Source organism: Azolla caroliniana, unplaced genomic scaffold (assembly GCF_043228905.1).
Source record: "Azolla caroliniana isolate FFs.n. ecotype wild unplaced genomic scaffold, voAzoCaro1.0.p SCAF_69, whole genome shotgun sequence".
Taxonomy (NCBI): Eukaryota; Viridiplantae; Streptophyta; class Polypodiopsida; order Salviniales; family Salviniaceae; genus Azolla; species Azolla caroliniana.
Window position 1 is genome coordinate 80178 of NW_028230504.1, and position 20119 is coordinate 100296.

The 20119-nt window shown below is 37.0% G+C and overlaps 2 protein-coding genes across 2 annotated transcripts; one reads left to right on the plus strand and one right to left on the minus strand.

Moving 5' to 3' along the window:
* Positions 1 to 1975: 1975 nt before the first annotated feature.
* LOC147849407 (uncharacterized) lies at positions 1976 to 6666 on the plus strand. Its single transcript, XM_087337566.1, has 10 exons — positions 1976 to 2633; positions 3902 to 3979; positions 4074 to 4115; positions 4205 to 4310; positions 4415 to 4479; positions 4810 to 4854; positions 5728 to 5835; positions 6031 to 6118; positions 6223 to 6269; positions 6360 to 6666. Exons 1-10 carry the CDS (start codon positions 2109 to 2111, stop codon positions 6441 to 6443), a joined length of 1188 nt encoding a protein of 395 aa, XP_087193692.1. The 5' UTR covers positions 1976 to 2108; the 3' UTR covers positions 6444 to 6666.
* A 1881-nt stretch (positions 6667 to 8547) lies between these two features.
* On the minus strand, positions 8548 to 16539 carry LOC147849408 (histone acetyltransferase type B catalytic subunit-like). Its single transcript, XM_087337565.1, has 10 exons — positions 16324 to 16539; positions 15361 to 15402; positions 13769 to 13884; positions 13621 to 13689; positions 13467 to 13517; positions 12899 to 12972; positions 11451 to 11559; positions 10527 to 10611; positions 9736 to 9893; positions 8548 to 9645 (listed from the first exon to the last, which is right to left on the minus strand). The coding sequence occupies exons 1-10, from the start codon at positions 16412 to 16414 to the stop codon at positions 8911 to 8913; spliced, it is 1530 nt and encodes a 509-aa protein (XP_087193691.1). The 5' UTR covers positions 16415 to 16539; the 3' UTR covers positions 8548 to 8910.
* Between the last annotated feature and the right edge of the window lie 3580 nt (positions 16540 to 20119).

Below are 20119 nucleotides of genomic sequence, written 5' to 3' on the forward strand. Positions count from 1 at the left end.
AAGCAAAATGGTCAATTAAAAATGATAAGAGTCTATAATTGAAAAACAACTAAGCAAAACAAATTATCAAGTTACTTGAAGCAGCTTGGTAATGTATTACTACATTAAATTATTAGGGTATTATAGACTTAATTTCCTTAGTGAAACATAGGGACAAACTCATGATAGACCAATGTGGAGATGTCTCTATAGCAAGAAAAGTGTCTAGTATTTGTAAATGTGTTCCTTGTATTTTTTTTTTCCCAAAAAAACATCTACTTCCATTAGTTAAGAATGTACAAAGGAATCATTTACAACTCATATCTTACAAGACATCTTGCATGTCAAAGAAAAACAATGTGTAGATGAAACAACATAAAAAAAACAACTCCAAAACACCACATCATTCTATGTGTATAGCATTACTCGAACACATATTCTCCACGTGAGCCTCATACAAAACAGAATTCAGCATAGATGTCCTCCATTTGCTCCTCATGGCAGCACCCATCTAGATGTTAGGAACACTTGGAGGGAACAGCCACCGCGGTGGTTGATAATTCCACTTCACTTTACCATCCAGTATCTGCAGCATCGGCGAACCGCTCCATTTCCGAAGGAATCGAGCTCTAGCTTCTTCACTTGCATCAGATGGCCCTTGAAGACTTTCAAACTCACCTCGCAACGTAGAAATAAGATTAAACCAGATCATCATTAAATTCTCAGCCGGTGGGGTTCGTTTACCTGCGAGGGTCTCCTTGCACCGAGATACCCACACTTGCCAGACCGTAAGGCCGACCACTAATACCCATATGTCCACGTAGCGTTCCTGTAAGAAGAATAAACCTCCTTGCGTTGCTGGTTGCACAGATCCTTGCTTCACCATTAAAGAAGGATTGTTTCCACAATGCCTTCAAAAGGGGAATACTATCATTTTTAACCATTAGGTGACTTTGTGGCAAAGAGGAGAGATAGAGAAGAAGCATTGGTCACAACTATTTAGAATAAGAGAGGTTAAATTTGCAAGTTATATGAATTAATGTTGGATCTCATCATTCCAAGATAGCATTGCACAAAGGCCAAAGGAGCATCACAAATTTATGATGAGAATCATCACCCATGCCCACCTCGACATTGAAATTTGGAAGTATAAAACATAATGTTTACGAAAGCTAACAATAAAAAATAGTTGCCTAGTGATATACGTATACTTTGTTAATGTCAACTTGACAACCACTACACTTGCATGCTTATCACATTTTGCCATTGACTTTGTTTCCTTCTTAATGTTGGGTTGATCCATGGCATTGACGAGGTTTTAAAGTAAAAGGCACAATCCATAAAATCTACAAATAAGAGCACAATGATGGGACGAGCAACATCATTCTCGATGTAAATTGCAGTCGTTACAATGGCAATAACTTTTGTGAGTTGATGCATGCATGTTTCTAGTGTATTTCCATTTTGTTATAGAGGGCATTGTAAGTGCAATCTTGTGTATGATATATGGATATATGTATGGACAAGGGCATGATGAGCCAAGTGTCAATCGTGCTCAACTTAGAGCTAGAGGGCGAGGCGAGATTGGATAAGACTGTGCACCTTATGTGCTCCCTCCTCAAGAACCACGACGATAAGTGAAGAATGGCCACCATGTATGCCATCTTAGGCAAGGTAGCAATGTTGAAAACATATTGGTTGCTCCTTGCTCGATTCATGGAATGTCTGCCGTGCTCACCAATTTGTCTCGAGGCCACATGAAGAAGGTGGGAGGTATGACAGGCATTGTAAGCATAGTGAGGTACAAGCAGAGTTGTATCGCAAACAGACGAGACGGGACAAGACAGGACAAAACAGGGCCATGAGTACACACGATAGAATGTCCGACAAACGTGTGAGACAATGTTAAAGAGCCATGATCCATCCATGGTACTAGTGAAATCCTAATTTAGTTAAAGAAAATTATTGTTGGTGAATGAAACCCCCCGTGTCGTTTTGTTGCCGTGTGAAAGAAACCCTAGCAAAACCTCGGGCATTTCTGGCTATGGCGACTCTCTCCTTCGCCTTCTTCCTCTGACACAATCGATCGCTTCATCGTCCTGTCTCGCATCTTCCCTTCCTTCTTAGCGATGGCACTACTTCATCGTCTCGCTCGCCAGACCTTGATCTTTCGTCGCCTCTCGCATCCTAGCCCCCTCCCTTTCTCCACTGACAGAAACCCTAACCCTAATTCCAATAAACGAGAAGAAGAAGAAGAAGCAGGTTTTTCTATACCTATCGTCTCTTACGAGCCATTACCGGAGGATGGATCAATTCCTCCTCCTCCTCGCAGGCGAGACAGAAGAGACGATATAATTATTTCTGCAGACGCGATAGCCGCAGACAGAGAGCTTTCTCCAAGCTTCTCCTCAAGTGTTATACCTGCTGCGTACGAGGTTAAGCCGAAAGTTGCTCCACTTCCTGAGTATAGACCTCAGGAAGAAGAACAGGTTTCTTCTATTGACAGGAAAACCCCTGGTCGGCCTAAGATTCCAAGATTCCATAGCTTCGTTGCAGAAGATGACCTTAATATACCTTTGCCGTCCAAAGTGAAGGTTGAGACCAAGCCTCGCCCTGATCCAATCAGTCTGGTTGAAGCTATTCGCCAAGTCAAGGTACCTTTCGTTTGTATGTCTTATATAGATGCTTGTTTTATTATGCGTCGAACTGGTGATGGAAAGAGTTGCTTGGTAAGGACTCAGAATGTATCCAGAAATAATGGGAAAGAGGTTTATATGTAAGGATTCTTAGATGAATGTAAAAATGACGATGTGGAGGGCATGTATAAGGATTCTTGGATGTTATAGCAATGATGATGTGAAAAAGGTTATTTGATAGAGGATTCTAGTATGTACATAGACGTGGTACTGGAAATGAGGTTCATTGCAAGAAAAGGTTATTGGACGTAAGTAGAAGTTGTGATGGGAAATATGTTATTTTTAAGGATTTTTCTATGTATGTACAAATGTTCACTTTTTTATCATATTTTTGCAAAGGTTGACCTTGTGATCCGTCTGTGTTTCACTCTATAACAAAGTTATTAAGATATGATTAGCACAGGGGCCAGAGGTGTTACTCAATTGAATGGAGGGGCTTTCTCCAAACCCAAAATAAGCCTTCCAGTTTATTTGTGTTCGGCTTTGTTTGACGGGCAGGTGTGTGTATCTGCAAATTGCATGAGGCACGGCATACATGCACCCACCTTTAATATCAATGCCAGAGATTTGACTCTATTTAAAGGATTATTTCTTGAGATGAGGCCCTACATATGAAGTGAGGTTTATCCATGTCCCACGGATGCTATAAAAGGGAAACACTTGGTGTTACCTTTGAAAATGCTAGTGCTGTGATTAATGCAGAACCATACAATTGCCACAAAGAGGGAGTGTGTATCTGCAAATTGCATGAGGCACGGCATACATGCACCCACCTTTAATATCAATGCCAGAGATTTGACTCTATTTAAAGGATTATTTCTTGAGATGAGGCCCTACATATGAAGTGAGGTTTATCCATGTCCCACGGATGCTATAAAAGGGAAACACTTGGTGTTACCTTTGAAAATGCTAGTGCTGTGATTAATGCAGAACCATACAATTGCCACAAAGAGGGAGTGCAACTTTCAAGGTTACTGAGAGGAATGTACAATAGGGTAAATGGCTAATATATATTGCAATGAACTCTCAAGTTTATTGCCAGAGTTCAGACCCTAGTCCTCTGGCCTATGCCTGTTTATATGATCCACCATGTGCCAATGATCTTATCAATGGTATTCACAGATCCTCTAATGTATAAAAAACTGTATTCTGGTAGCATTCTTGAACTTGACAAGCACTTGCACACTCTTCATGGATAAAATCTTCTCTTATGTTTTACATATCAGGAAAAAGCAAAAGCTAAGTTTGATGAAACTGTTGAAGCTGCGATTCGGCTGGGCATAGATCCAAAACGATCTGATCAGGTTTTACTACTTTCCGATGATTAACTTCAGACCATTGGTGCAGTTTGAATTTGATCAAGAAACATGGTCAACGCAAAACATTTCTTTTTTACAGCTAGTTCGAGGTGCGGCTACTCTACCACGCGGTAGAGGGAAGGTTTGCTGCCTGAACCTTACATGGATAATTCTCCATCATGTGTGCATTGAAGATTAATGCTGATAATCTTTGTGCATTCTTTGCAATAGACTGTGAGGGTGGCGGTGTTCGCAGAAGATGATGAAGCTGAAGAAGCAAGATCTGCTGGTGCAGACCTTGTTGGAGCTGAAGAGCTTATTGATAAGATACTGCAAAGTAAGGAATTCTTACCTTTGGAACCTCAATTTAGCTACTGTATTTTGTCTTTACCAGGGCAGTTATATAACAGATGATTGTGCTGTGGCACAGAAAATCTTCAGGTGGCGGCAAGCTTGAGTTTGACAAATGTTTGGCTACCCCTGCAATGATGCCCAGGCTTAGCAAGGTAAGTATGTGCTTAATGTTTTGCAGTGGCGTTTCTAAAAGTCTATGCCACTGTATGCCAAATTGAGTTACATTAGATATCGGATGCAAAATTAAGAGTGTTGAAGTGCTTTATTCGCTGTTGTATAATCTCACAAAGTCAATTTAGTGTCTTTATCCCTGATGTTGAATTGTTGTTGGCACAGCTGAGAAATATGTGCTTTTGGTATTAGCAGTCTCCAATATTATGTCTTCTGAATTTTCTTTTGAAGGGAGTTTGTTTGCAAGAGCTGTATGTTCTTGGTTGATTTGTTTCTGATATATATTTTTACTAACTTCATGCCATGTGCAGGTTGCTCGGATTCTGGGACCACGAGGTTTGATGCCTAATCCAAAGGTGAATATTTATATAGTTTGACAGTATTATTTTGTCATCTGTCTATTGCATTGCTATGTTGAAACGTTTCGGTCCTACACAAATGCGATTGAAGTCTAACTTATGATTGTCAAGGAAGGATAAAGAAGTAGTAAAAAAATACTGGAGTTCTCATTGAGAATGTGTTCTCACGTACGTGCAATATCGATTATCATTTATGCTTGTCTTATTTATTGGGGGTCTGTTTTTCGTTGGCATAGAAGCTTAGAAACATAGAATCTAGTCCGGAGTGGCTATGATCCCCCAACATAACATGCATAATGCCTTGGCTAACATGCAGAAATGTATACCATGATTTCTCCATTCCTTTAAATCACTAGAGCTGAAGCTGTGGTCAAGGACCATGAGAATAATCGGGGAAAGTTCAAGGAGACCTGAGGGATTTTCTGAAGTGAAGACTTCATGACGGGATGATAGATAAAGGTACAGTCCAATGCATATAGAGACATATGGTGTATTGCATTAGGCAAACACAGCTTGAGGCTATTTAACATATGTGCTATCCCTGTCATATTTTTCATCAAATATATTGATGCAAATCGCTGAAGGTTCGATTAAATGTGATGTGACCTATCTTGAGATTTTTTTAGTAAAATGGAAACTTAGGTTCCTTAAAGTAGGCGTTTCTAAATGAAGGTGATATGGAAGGAAAACATTAAGGTCAGAACATTGAAGCATACAAGATAAAACATACATATAGGTCGTACGCAAATTTGGAAATTTACTTTATGGAAAATTTCTTTTATGCTTTTTTGTAATAGGTTTTGTTCCAGTTTAATTGCATTTACATCATGTTGATGGCATCTCCTTTTATTGTTGAATGTTACTTTGTAGGTTGGTACTGTGACGAAGGACGTAGCTAAGTCAGTAAGAAGTCTGAAGGAAGGTAGAGTAGATTTTCGAGCAGATAAGACTGGAATTGTACATGCAGGAATTGGAAAGGTGCGGTTTCAATTTGTTTAGTGAAGTGCATATTTTTATCTATACTCTTGTGGTACACATTCATTATATATTTTCATTCTAAGCATTACTAATGGCTAATTAATCCACCATGAGGGATTGAGGCTGTGAAGAGAATGTGTATAATTTTTACCAGTTGCTATTGACATTAATTTTTGGAAGAACAATATTTAATAGGTGAGTTTCAATGAGGATGCTTTGCAAGAAAACATCGCAGCATTTGCAAATGCTGTTCTTGCTGCCAAACCTGCAGGTTTAAAAAAGAGTAAGTAGTAAAAGAAAACATGGGTTCACCCTTACATATCTCTCAACCTTTGTTGCACTTGTGAAGTTGGTATACTTACATTTTGAGTACACAACTGTTTGCAGCCTCAAAATATGCAGGATATATGCTCACTTTCACAATATCGTCAACGGTAATGACAAAGAACTTACAATATGTGCATAAGCTTTTATGATTACTAATAGTTGAACATTATTTTGATTATATATTTCCATAATTTCAGATGGGCCCAGGGATTCGAGTAGCAATACCTTCTATTTCACAAGCTGTTGATAACTATTCAAAGATGTTGGGTGTCCCTCAATAGGGAAATATAAAATAATTCACTGGACTACTGCTACATTGATTGAGGCTCTATTCCTCCAAAGTGACAAAATTGGATTACTTTTTTGTTGAGGAGTTTCTCATAAGTGTGTCACAGTTCTAATGGCCCGCTTAGGTTCTACTTTATTTGAATAAATTGACTACAGTGTCATGTAATTCTAGTGTTGTATTGCTTTGTGTTAGTACAATCAGAGGTTCAAGCAACATGTCAGAAGTCTGTATAATGCTGGAATTTATGACAAGAGACCTGAGCAATATAACAAGGTAATGCTAGTAATTATATGAGAAACAATTTGTACTAACTCTTATCTACAAGCAGTTTTCGGTGACATGGAAATTGGGAGGAATCAAGCCAAAATTTAGGAAGAGATATGCTGTGTTATTTTCATGAACATTATCAGTTGCAATTTATCTATTAAATTGGGGCTTTTCTTCTTCATCTTCTTCTCTGGTATGTAAACGAAGAGTCGTGGTTTGTGTATAAGGATGTTTATTTGAACATGCTCATTTCCAGATCATATTTTACATTTTCATTTTGTAATGCCAAGTTAAAATTTGACCAGCATTTGGTAACACTAAGTTTCAGTTATGATATAATCCACTGTGCCTGCCCTTGATGAAAGATATAAATAGGGAAAAGTACCAAGATACCCCTAGAAGTTCGTCTATTTACCAAAATGCCCCTAAAAGTTCCAAATTTACCAAACTACCCCTATGTCCAAAAAAAATACTTTATAAAGTAATTATACACTCAAATCTTTGGTAAATAGGGCTAGTTCGAGTCCATTTCTTCCATCTTTGATAAATAGGGCTTCTAGATTTGAGTGCATAATTACTTTATAAAGTGTAATTTTTTGGACATAGGGGTAGTTTGGTAAATAGACGAACTTCTAGGGGTATCCTGGTACTTTTCCCTATAAAATATCCTCTTATGATTATTTATGCATGAACTAGTTACTAATTTGGAGAATGAGATTTATGTAATGATATTTCATGCTATAGATAATATTTATCTGTGTCTGATGAGCTACATTGGAATTACTTTTTTGACAAATAGACCAATTTGGGCACTTGTGTGAACATGTGTTTAATTTAGGTAAAACTTAGTTTAGTCACTGCCATCATGTGGAATTGGTACTGTAGCTTTTTATTTTCTATGGACAATATTTATTTTCGTTTGGTGAGCCAAAGTACCATCACTTTTTGGTCGAATAGCCCCATTTTTGTGTGAGTTCGTGTTTAGTTTAGGTGTAACTTACTTCCACTCAGTCATTACTATTGTGAAATGCACAAAGGTACACCACACTATCGTAGCTTGTTTTTTTCTTGTATAATGTTTGGATGTAACCTATTTCCATCCATTACTGTGTGAACAGAGCTACCATGTAGAATTACCACCATAGCTAGGCTGTGTATTCGCCTGTGAATGTGCCTCTTGTACCTAGGCTGTGCATCTCCATCTTATTTGATGGATGATAGAGAGCTTTGGTATGACTGGGTCACTGGATTGTAAAACATTTATCGAATTATTTTCATACATAAATATATAGCCATGCAGTTTAAAACACAGCATCAGTGAACTACCACAATGCCACATTGTAGATAATCGTTGTTTACAGTATTATGATCATATCATAATAATATATCCATAATCAGAACACAACCATTATGGATATATTTTGGTTGCTCATTATTGCTCGTGGTCAAGTTCTCCTAAAACCATCATATACATGGGTAAAATAATTATAGCCAGGTTACTCATTGTATCAATGACAGTAGCTCTAAGATTAAAACATATGGATCAGACTGGAGCCTGTAGATAATTTAATGGATTGATTAATACGAGTTTACTAACTTTACATGATTTTTCTTTTAAATGTGAGCATGAAGGCAAACCTCCAAGGCCATAAAATTAGCCAATAGAGATATATTGAACTGGTTTATAGATTTTCAGCAAAGCACAAACTTTACTTGTTCGTCACAAGGATGATAAACCAACAAAAAATCAAATCAGCTCGTTAAGCAATGTTATCCTAATTCAAACAATTTGCTGAATGGCATAGGTGAGTATTTATGGGATACAAATCTTCCGAGAATACACTACCTTCTTTGGTTTTAATTAAATGTTACAAACCAACCCTTAGCAAATATATGGTCTCCTTTCAATAGAACCAGTCTTTGTTGCTCATTACCAAACCTATATCAAGTTTAAACAGATTTCTAACAAACCGAACCTGTTGCAACCTGCCCAAATCATTGAAATAATCATTCATCAGCTTGCTATAAAAGGCTGCTCTCAATCCAGGGGTGTTGCAATGGCATGTTAGAAGACCCATGCTAATGTCTTACACTGTATGGATGAGTGCATGAATCATTTGAGAGACTAAAGATATGGAATCGAAAACTGGCAAATCCTTCTCCTTTATCAACTTTTCCCACTGTTGGAAATTCTAGATATCAAGAAGTGCAATACCTGCCTTCTTCAAATGCGGAAGTACCTTTTCTGCAACTTGGTTGATCTCTTCTTCTCTCTCTTCAAGAAGTTCTTGATAAGCATTCTCCAATTTGCCCTCAGGGTCCATATCCACAGCTGCATCGAGATGTGCTGACCCTGCATCTGTTTTCTTGGCTACACCATCATGAGTATCCATAGGTGATTGCTTGACCTTGAACATTACAAACGTCCGAGAGCTATCATATTCATTTTCTACATCAACCAATTGCTTATGTTTTCCCACGTTGGAACTCTTTGAGCTTCCGAAGACTTCAGTCTTCACAAATGATGATATCAAACTCCGGAACACTGCTACAGCTTCATTGCCTCTATGCATCATATGGAGATAAATGAGCACTTGCCAACAGTACAGAAACTGCAGTTTGCAAATTTTTAACCCTTGCTTCACTTTCTCAACAAGGTCATGTGATGGCATCCATTCCCGAGGATTTGTGAGGACTGATTGTGGCTTATAATTTAGCAATTTTCTAAGAACATCATACAATCCTAATCTTACTGGCTCAAATGTTATTAGACGCATTGTATCCATACACTCCCTAACAACTTGTAGATCATTAGATGGCTCCTCCATAGTAACCTCAAAGCTACCTCGCTCCAATGCTGTTTTGTAAACTGCTTCCAAGAGGTAGACACCATTTTGCTGATGTTGATAAGGGGGAAGAACGAGGATCTAAATGCAGCACAACATTTAATCAAAATTATGGAAGATTCTAACAATGGACGATTAAATTTGATCAGGAGTCTAATATTGATAACTTGCCTGGCTAACACGAAGCCTCGTGCTGTCAGGATATCTGAAGAATCTGTATACAGTACAAAAGCCAACTAATCTCCACTGGCTCGCAAGCTCACTTGATTCCTTCTCTAAGCACACATACACCTCCCACCTCGGATCTTTCTTGTCAATGGGCGTTGCAGCTATTAAGAAACCCTTATATTAGATCTTAAATTTACAGATTACGAAAGCCCTTAACTCACACAAATTAATCTAGAATAGTTTGTATTTACACCTACCCCAGATATAAATAGAATGCCTAACGGATGAGAAATAGTGAAGGATTTATCAACGATATATAATATAAAGAGACTGCCAAACAGATGAAAATAAGAAATTTAAAGAAAAAATAGTAAAGGAAAACTAAATGAAAGGTATGCATACAAACCAAAAAGTACTATTCATTTCTTGAAATGGAGCAACATTCAATAAGCCAAAAAGTATGATTCATTTCTTGAAATGGAGCAACATTGAATAGACTTGCAGAATTATAGTTCAGCCTTTTACCAAACAATGATTCAAATCATTGCAACTAAATGATTGCCTAAACAAAAAGTAGACACTAACAGCACGCAACATTAATTTGACTGAAATGTTCAATCTGAAATCAGTTTTGCACAGAACAAACTGAATATTCAAATTTGGACGATAGCTCTGCCATTATAGACGAGAAAGGTACACTTCAAAATATATCAAGATAAGTTGCATACATCAACTGGAAAACTAACGTATGGGTTTCAATAGTTTGCAGGAGAACCAGGCAGAACAACCATTACCTTCAATGAAAAGAAGTGCTAAGGGTGTCAAACGTGAGTGCCAGTCATTGACTTCACTCATGGTCAAATCATCCATCAAAAGAATCTGTAGGCAAAAAACGGGATCAATAACTTGATCAAACTCATTGTAATGAATATAACATAGTTCACCTCCAAGTTGATGGATAGACTTCATCGTTAGGTTCACTATTGCAAAATCGATAATGCAACTAATATCTAATGTCATATGTTGAATGTCTATTTCATTGTTAATATACATGCAATGCTATATTTTATGCGAGCATATCTTCACGTCAGGCAAATGTGTGTTGAATATTCAATTATATAATCTATTACATGTCAATTATTCAAGCAATAATCAGATTTTGGGGAAGTTAACAAAAACTGAGCTCAATGTCCCAAAACCTTAGACATGATCATAACCACAGACACACTTCAGCTGCACTTGCCATAGATATTTGGTGCATTGAATCAGATGCTTCTGATGCAAGCAGATAGAGCAGTAAGACTTTAGGCCCAGATTTCACAAACCAAATGCCTGTACGTTATCCACCATCAGAACCGTTCTTAAACATTTGGACTTTTTATTTGCATTTCTAATGTCAAAATCCCCAAATTTTGCACCTCAGGATCATTGATACTCTGATGAATTTCATAGCATGGATAAAAAATCCATTCAGATGTGAATTTATTCACATAAAACAACATCCTCTATACATATACAAAACAATATACATACAATATATATCACACAGTTTTAGAGCAATTGTTCCATATGATGTGAACTAGAGGCTTAAAATGACAATATTATGTATGTTTACTGAATATGAACTAGCTCTTTGAATCCATAAATAACTACTGAGTTTCCAAAAAATTAAACTTTTTACGCCATTAAAATTCCCAGATATAAATTATTTCTCTTACCTCCTTTCCGACATCAGTAGAATCATGAGCTGCCTTGATCCAGCCTTTATTGGGCTCATTTGACATCTTCCAAGCAAATAACCTCTTCCCGTGCTGATGGATAACATCACTGCATTTTGCCAATCATTTAATAATAACAATTCATTGAATAAATAATGGATATAACCATAGAACGTAATATACGTGTTCGTGCAAGCATTCAAACGTTTGAAAATGAACACGTTTGAAATGGGAAAAATGTGTGCTCCTTTTTTTTTATAAATTTCATTTATTGCCATTACAAATAGACTCACCCTAGTGATATGTTGTCATGCTACTGCTGTTTATGTCTTGGGTTCGATTCCCAATTTTCTCACCTTTCTCTCTCTAGTGTTATGTCATAGCAAAAATTTTATGTTAGTATCATTTTAGTTTTTTTTTTCTCCTTATTATTAGTAATTAACTCAACCTAATGGTCAATTGTCATGCTACTATTGCCTATGTCTTGGGTTCAATTCCCAATTTTCTCATATCCTCTCTACTCAACCTAATGGTCAGTTGACATGCTACTATTGCCTGTCTTCGGTTCAATTCCAAATTTTCTCATATCCTCTCTTTAGTGTCATGGCATGGTTAAAATTTTATGTTAGTGTCATAATGGTCAGTTGACATGCTACTATTGCCTGTCTTCGGTTCAATTCCAAATTTTCTCATATCCTCTCTTTAGTGTCATGGCATGGTTAAAATTTTATGTTAGTGTCATAATGGTCAGTTGACATGCTACTATTGCCTGTCTTCGGTTCAATTCCAAATTTTCTCATATCCTCTCTTTAGTGTCATGGCATGGTTAAAATTTTATGTTAGTGTCATAATGGTCAGTTGACATGCTACTATTGCCTGTCTTCGGTTCAATTCCAAATTTTCTCATATCCTCTCTTTAGTGGCATGGCATGGTTAAAATTTTATGTTAGTGTCATGTTCCTTTTTTTTCTTTCTTTGTTATTAGAAATTACCTCACCCTAGTGGTAAGTTGTTATGCCACTACTGCCTATGTCATATTTTCTTCATATTCTTGAATATACATTTTATGAGTTTTTGAAAGTTTGATTATAATTTATAATGACATATTTTGATTCAATCTCTATAGTTCATACTCATTTTTTTGTAAAGTTCTAAAGTGAGGAGGATAGAGATGTCTTCATTCTTAATTAAGAAGCATCCCAAAGGCATGCATGTGATACGATGCAAATATTGCAACCATACTTACGTTGCTGGTTCACAATGGATTAGAGTCCACTTATTGGGGTTGAGAGTGAATCAATATATAATATAGACCATAGTCAATCCAAACCAACTTTGAGATGATTTACCATATACACGTTTGATTGAATCATTCTCGAATGCGAATGCACGTATGTTACGTATGGTTCATTCTATGGATATAACATTGTAAATGCTACAAGGCATACCTCATGGAAGCACTTGATGTCAGTTCCTGGAGAAAAGCTTCCCTATCTTCAATTAGACCCTCCCCTAGCAATTCCTAGAAGAACAATTGAATGTAAAAAGATACACTACTTCCATCAATTGGACTCAACAATATTACCAAGTGTTCTTCTTAAAACATCAACGGCAGTCGATGGAAATGTTACACAAACAGAAAGGGAGATTTTAAGAGCTTAAAATAGAGATCCACATAAGTACAGACATTTGTATATATGCATGTAGCCCATATGTAATATTCTGAGCATATTACCAAAATAAAAGATAAAACCAACGATAGCATCATACTTCAATAAAGACAAAACAATGCCTATTATTTCCATCATAATACCCATATATATTGTTGACAATAATCAACATAAAAATAATATTTAAGCAGCTGTTCTAGCCCAGCTTGTTGACCAGAATCAACTGCCAAATACAATTCAGGCTGTTCAGAAAAGTTTTGGTCCTTTCGGTGTTTGATGGTAATCAAAAGCTTTTTCTATATTTCTAAAGTCTAGGTCATTTCCAGTAACTTTAAAATGAACTCACCTTGAAAGCTTTCTTCACATCTGTTACTTTCTGCATCCCACCACTTGATTCCTGTATATCTTCCCAATAACTTTTTAGATGGAATCCTTATAATTTAGCTTTCAGTAGATGGAAATCCTAAATTTGAGGCTTAAAATTATCATGAAAGTTCGACCTGTGTGATTTCACTATGCACTATCTCCACATGAGCATAAAACGAAAGAGCATGAAACCAGATGATAATCTGCAAATCAATCAGAGAGTTCGCATGAAACCATGAAGTAAGTAAATGGTCTACATTTTACAAAATTTTCATCTACTACCTTAAGATCCTTGTAGCCAAATATTTTTCCCTCTTCACCAAAAAGGCGCTCTGCAAAATCTGGAGCAAACTCTGGGATTCTTCCCAATCCTTCTTCCATATCCTTTCGAGAGTGCACTGCATCATTATCAAAACAATTTCAACAGTACAAAAAGAACACCATTGGTACATACAGTCATGACACTGAGGAAAGTAATCAAATGGAACGAAGTCAAGAGATCTAATTCTAACAGTTGAATTCATATAAATAGGTTTCACAGAAAAATTTGGAATTATACACAGAATTATAGATTCAGATTTCATAGTCAAAAACAATTTCATAACACAGGAGCTGGAAGCCTATAGTCTGAATAGCTAAATATTCTATTCTAACATCAACATTAAACCTATCAGACCGTACTCATAACATAACACCATCAAAAACTATTTGACATAAACATCATATTCATCAAATTCCTTTTAGGATATTGTTGCTGAATATCAATTTGCACCTAACACATGAGAGTTTTCAAAAAAAAACTTAAATGTACAGAAGGCAATGATAGCATTATTCCAAGCTATAAGCATAACAGTTGCCACAGGAATGATACCCAAATTTGGCATATCTTGTGGTATTCGAATATAAACACAAGTTAGCATGCATAGCAATCTTATCCCATGAGAAAGTGTCAAATACTACATGCTACAACACATTGACAACTCCATGATCTGGCTTTCCAAATACCTATCAAGAATGATTTGGCGACAAAAACATATGAGCATGTGATAAAGGGAGAGCTCAGCACCTATCATATAAAGCCAAATGTTCTTTTAACCTATGTTTACTTTCATTTTTCAACATTATATTCAAACCCTTATGGAAGCCATTATATTCCCATGAGAAAGTGTCAAATACTACATGCTACAACACATTGACAACTCCATGATCTGGCTTTCCAAATACCTATCAAGAATGATTTGGCGACAAAAACATATGAGCATGTGATAAAGGGAGAGCTCAGCACCTATCATATAAAGCCAAATGTTCTTTTAACCTATGTTTACTTTCATTTTTCAACATTATATTCAAACCCTTATGGAAGCCAGTCTGCTAAGAAGGTTACACTGATATTACTAAACACTGGACCACATCGAAATCCCTTCACAAAGTTCTAATCAGTTGAGTGTAATTTATTCTGAGGTTGATAAAAGTATGATAGAGTAGGACAAACAATGTATGATAGAGTAAATTCTTTGAGTAGAGTGCTCGTAAACCTCTATGTAATGCTGCATGGTCTTCTACATACTTTGAAGTTCTCTTTGTGCAAGCAGTTCATTATTGATCTCATTATACAGTTTTCGAGAATCCATCAAATAGTTTGACAATAAGGTTAGTACTGGACTATTCAAGAGCAGAATAAATACACCGGTGAATAGAATACAATAAATGCATTTCTTCATTGGTATATTTATTCTGCTCTTGAATAGTCCTGAGTTTGAAAACAAGATTAGTACGTGCATTGCTATAGTTCATTTCATTACTGTTCACCTTATTCTTCACTTCAAATAATTTAGAGCACAGTTAGTATGTGCACACAAAGAGAAAGTTCTCACCGAGGCGCAATGTGATGCAGGTATTTGGATCCACACCAACATCTACATGGAGCAAAAAAGAAAAAGCAATGAGAAGATTAAGAAACTGCGAAGTATACCAATTGACAGCTACTGAATTCAGGGAAATCATATCCAATACAGATTGTGGTACTTACTTGATTCAAGAAAAGATTAAAAAACTGCAGTGAATGCAGAAGTAATACTTTGATGAGGAAAAAAGAAATGAAATGATATGACAACACCAATGCTACAAAAGCTACTTAATACAGAAGAAGAAAATATGAGCATGAAACGGTCCAGCACAGATGATACTGATTAAAAACTGCCTACCATAGAAGAAGGAAACGTGAACATGAAACGATTCCAGAAACTGCAGATTATAAAGATTGAATGACAACTTAATTCAGAAGAAGAAAAATACAATGGACATGAAATGGTGCTGAAACCACAATATAATACAAATTACTTGATTCGGAAGAATAATTATGAAGCAAGGTATTTAATTCATAAAAGCAAAAATGGACATGAAATATTAAGGAATTGCAGAGAATACAGTTTTAAAACTCTTAATTCAGTAGAAAGGAGAACTGAAAACTGAAGGCGAAAAAGCCAACAGGAGTTAATGATTAAGAGCTATTCAATTTAGAATAGAAAAAAAGTACAGGAAAAATGTTTTCTTTTTATTCTGAATTAAGAAACCCGCAGTGAAGAAAAAAAACGCCTCTTAATTTATTCACGGATACAGATAAACAGCTATGTCAACTCGGAAGAAATAAAAAAATGAACATAAAACAGGTGTTCTTTCAAAGCTTAATCACGAAATTCGCAAATAGAAAAGAAAACGTCCGCATCTATAACCATTGATGAAAAGTTAGAAATGCAATGAAAAGAAGAAGAAAATACATGCAAAATCAGAAGAAGGAAGAACGGATGGAACGAAGCGATGGTGTACTAAGTACTTACTCGCAGAAAAGCATACTTTACGCTGGCGTTTCGCGGGTTTTGGTTGGATCTCTGAGTCTTCTGTAGGGTGTATGCGGTCGGAAGAATCCATGGGAGCTGAGAAGAATCGGAGAGTTCAAAACGAAAACAAAACAAAACAAATAAACCAGAAGAAGAATAAGATTTCCCGCGTTCGGGAAAACCTTCGTTTCTGTCTTCTTCGTGCTGGTCTTTCTTTTCTGCTGAACCTTTCTCTGTATCTCTCTCTCTCTCTCTCTCTCTCTCTCTCTCTCTCACAGCATGTAATTCCTTTAGAGTTTACTAGTGAAAACTCAACACACGGAAATAATAACAAAAGGAAATGGGCACTCAAGAAAACACATACAACAAGGCACAAACCTTTGGACACTGCCCTCCAAACTTAGAGAACGTTTGCCTAACCAACTTTCCGTCCGAAGAAGACCGTACCATTCACCCAGCCTTGCCCCGCCCATATGTCCCAATGTCCCGAAAAATGTGTCGCCCACTCTTAGGAGAATGAGAAGCATTGATCGTTCCATTGATTACACCACATTGTTTTTGTCTGGAATTGTTCCCCCTTGTACACCCGAGTAAAACTGATGCACATCTTCCTTCGTGCATATGCTTTGTCGGGTGAGCATGTCCATCCATAATAAAAGTGCCATCCAGCCACGTGCCATCGACCCTTGCCGAATAAAATGTTAGATGTGTTACTCTCATCCTATATTAGTGCCTCCTTTAGACACCAATTGCGAGATTTGTGATTGGACGTCGAATAAAAAGCAATGTCGTTCCAATTTATAAGATTAACGCATATTCTTCTACAAACCACGATGTTGGTGGAAAAATGTGTATGTGTGTATGGAGTTTTGGTCTTCAATTTAAGCCAAGGGTAGACCTACAAAAGATGCTTATTGAAAATGTTATATGTTGGTTGATTCTTCAAATGAGAACGATATCTTTAGTCTAATTTGTGTATGATGTGGTGAATGATTGTAGACAAGGAGACATCCCATTATAATTCCTTGTGCAATTTTAAGGGATTTGTTTCAAGATGTAGCGAAAAAATTAGCGATGAAGGAAAAGGGGAATTCTCTGATCAAATGGACAAAACAAAGTATGATGATCACATAGAATGTGTGATAATTGTGCTCTAGATTAAAAATGGACGAGGTTTAGATGGTTGTGTTATGTGAGTCATGGGATGTTTTATGTATAGTTGAGCATAAAGATCATCACAATACCATACTAGTTGGTTGTTCTATGTACATTATGTTATGTTGGCAAGTGTTTGAGGGGATTATTCAAGGATCGTGACGTTTATTAGAAATAGTTTTTGGCGAAAATATATTGTTTTCAATGGAATTGGAAGATTTATGGTGGTTGAAATATGTTATGATCGGCAAGTTCTTAGGTTAGTTCGTGTGTATGCATCTAATGTTTCACAATAATGGAAGTTATTACGGAAGTCGTTAGTTTCGATGCTTGAGAATGGTGGACCATGTTTATTGATAGGAGATTTTAATGTTTGTTGTGAGCCATGTCAATCAACATCTATTCATTTTGTTGTGTATGGACCATAGGGTCCCCGGTCAATAGCGGGGGAAGTTTTATGACCGGCAAGTTCTTAGGTTAGTTTGTGTGTATGCATCTAATGTTTCACAATAACATAAGTTTTTACGGAAATAATTAGTTTCGGTACCTAAGAATGGTGGACCACGTTTATTGATAGGAGATTTTAGTGTTTGTTACGAGGCATGTCAATCAACATCTATTCATTTTGGTGTGGATGGACCATACGGTCAATAGTGGGGGAACTTTGAGACAAATGTTATATTAAGGGATATACGAACATGATAGGATAAGATGTTACTCATGATTGTCTACATAATATTTTCTTTTGGACTTTCTCTATTTCAATTCATGCATTAAGTGAGATAGTGCAACCCCACACCCCCATTCCACAAAGCAACACTTGAACTACCATAACATCGAATAACATCAACCTCACTTCCCATTGTTACGGGCATGACCATATAATATCCCGTGGTAAGAATTTACCGTAGTATTCTATACACGTGGATAAGTGTGAGGGTTAAATGAGAGTGTAAAGAAGGGGAGGATTACTTTTAATCCTCGGGATTGAGACAACCCATTAGGTCAAGTGTGAACTTGCCTGGGGGCCTTGGGTTTCGCTATAAATAAGAGGCCTAGCTACCCTCATTGGATGATCTCTTGACTACATCGAGACTCTGCTCGTGTGGTGGGTCAACTCTTGTAGCGAGCGCGCCAGCACCAGGTACGACTCGACGCCACGGCGGTGGTATGGGACGCCGATCGAGGCTCGAGTCCGTCTCGATCCCTTCGCTCGGGGGTGGTCGGGTGGATCGGCACCCTTCTTTCTCTTTCTCCTTTCTATCTATCTTTTCATTATCCTTATCTTAAGCTTACATTAGTATCTAGATCTATAATATTTGGTATCAGATTTTTGTACTAATGTTTCTTTGTTTTTCATTTGTCTTTTGATTGATGCTGATCGATCGTTGTGCGGTTGGCCTTGATCCAGACAACGATCAACAAAGAACTTCGGTAACTCTTTCCAGAATTTTTCTTTCTATTCTCTCTTCTCCCATCTAATCATGTGTTTAGTTTATATGTAATTTTTTTCATTAAGTCAATGATGTTGTAGTGGTCTTTAATTGATTATCTAAAACGTTTACATATGTGCACGAGGTCAATACCTCGTTTGACATATTAATAATATGTGATGAGTGTCGTATGCGTACGAGGTTAATACCTCAATTACGTATTACGTTCACGAACATATGTTACGTTTGCGTATGAGTTTAATACCTTGATTTGTTGTAAACGATATGCGTTTGGTCTCGTATGCGTAAGAGGTCAATACCTCCATTGCGTATTACGATGATCTCTTATTTGTGGATGTTTCGTGTGCGTAGAGGTATATACCTCGATTACGTATCTCGATCACATCATTTGTGGCTATTTAATATAACGATATGTTTAATATAGGCATATGTGGTCACATATATACGTATTTGATCGTATATATGTGATAAGTAAACATATGTGTATATTCGTTATTACGTGATTATATCGAAAGTTGTCCTTGTCGGGAAAAGGATGTTGGTGGCCGTCCTCACATTTTTGTGAGAATGGCGTTGTCACCATCCCTTTTTCAACATTTTTTTATTGTTGATAACCCCATTGACGACCTCGATTTCGTTACGTAAAGAAACGCGAATAGCCAAAATGATGTTGAGTACGTAGGGCTTGACCCACTTCAAGTGAGGTCGCTCCAATGACGCACGTATCCAACATCCCTCCCTCGTTACATGGATACGATGCCACCATGAGCTCGTTCTTACGAGAGGCATTCGTAATGACGTGACCATGTGATGGCCCACGTGAGCCTACTACGAAACGAGGGCTCATTTGGCTTGACCATTAGGTTGCACTTTGGCGTATGCCATCGTAATTACGAGACTTGAGGTTAGGTAACGTACCAACATAGTTTTGGTAAATGAGGGCGAAATAAGGACCCTTGCCATATATGTTCTTTTAAAAAAACATATATGATCAATTGCCTCGCATATCTCTTATACGCATCAAACATTAAGCATTCGAGAAGAGCAACTTACTTGGTTGGCTCAAGTGTTTAATGTATTTGTTCTCGAGGTCTCGAGTTCAAATATGACAAAGACCATACAACATCCTTGATACATATGAATATAACACATGTTTAGACTTAAGGTCTAAGTGCACCTCGGGGTCC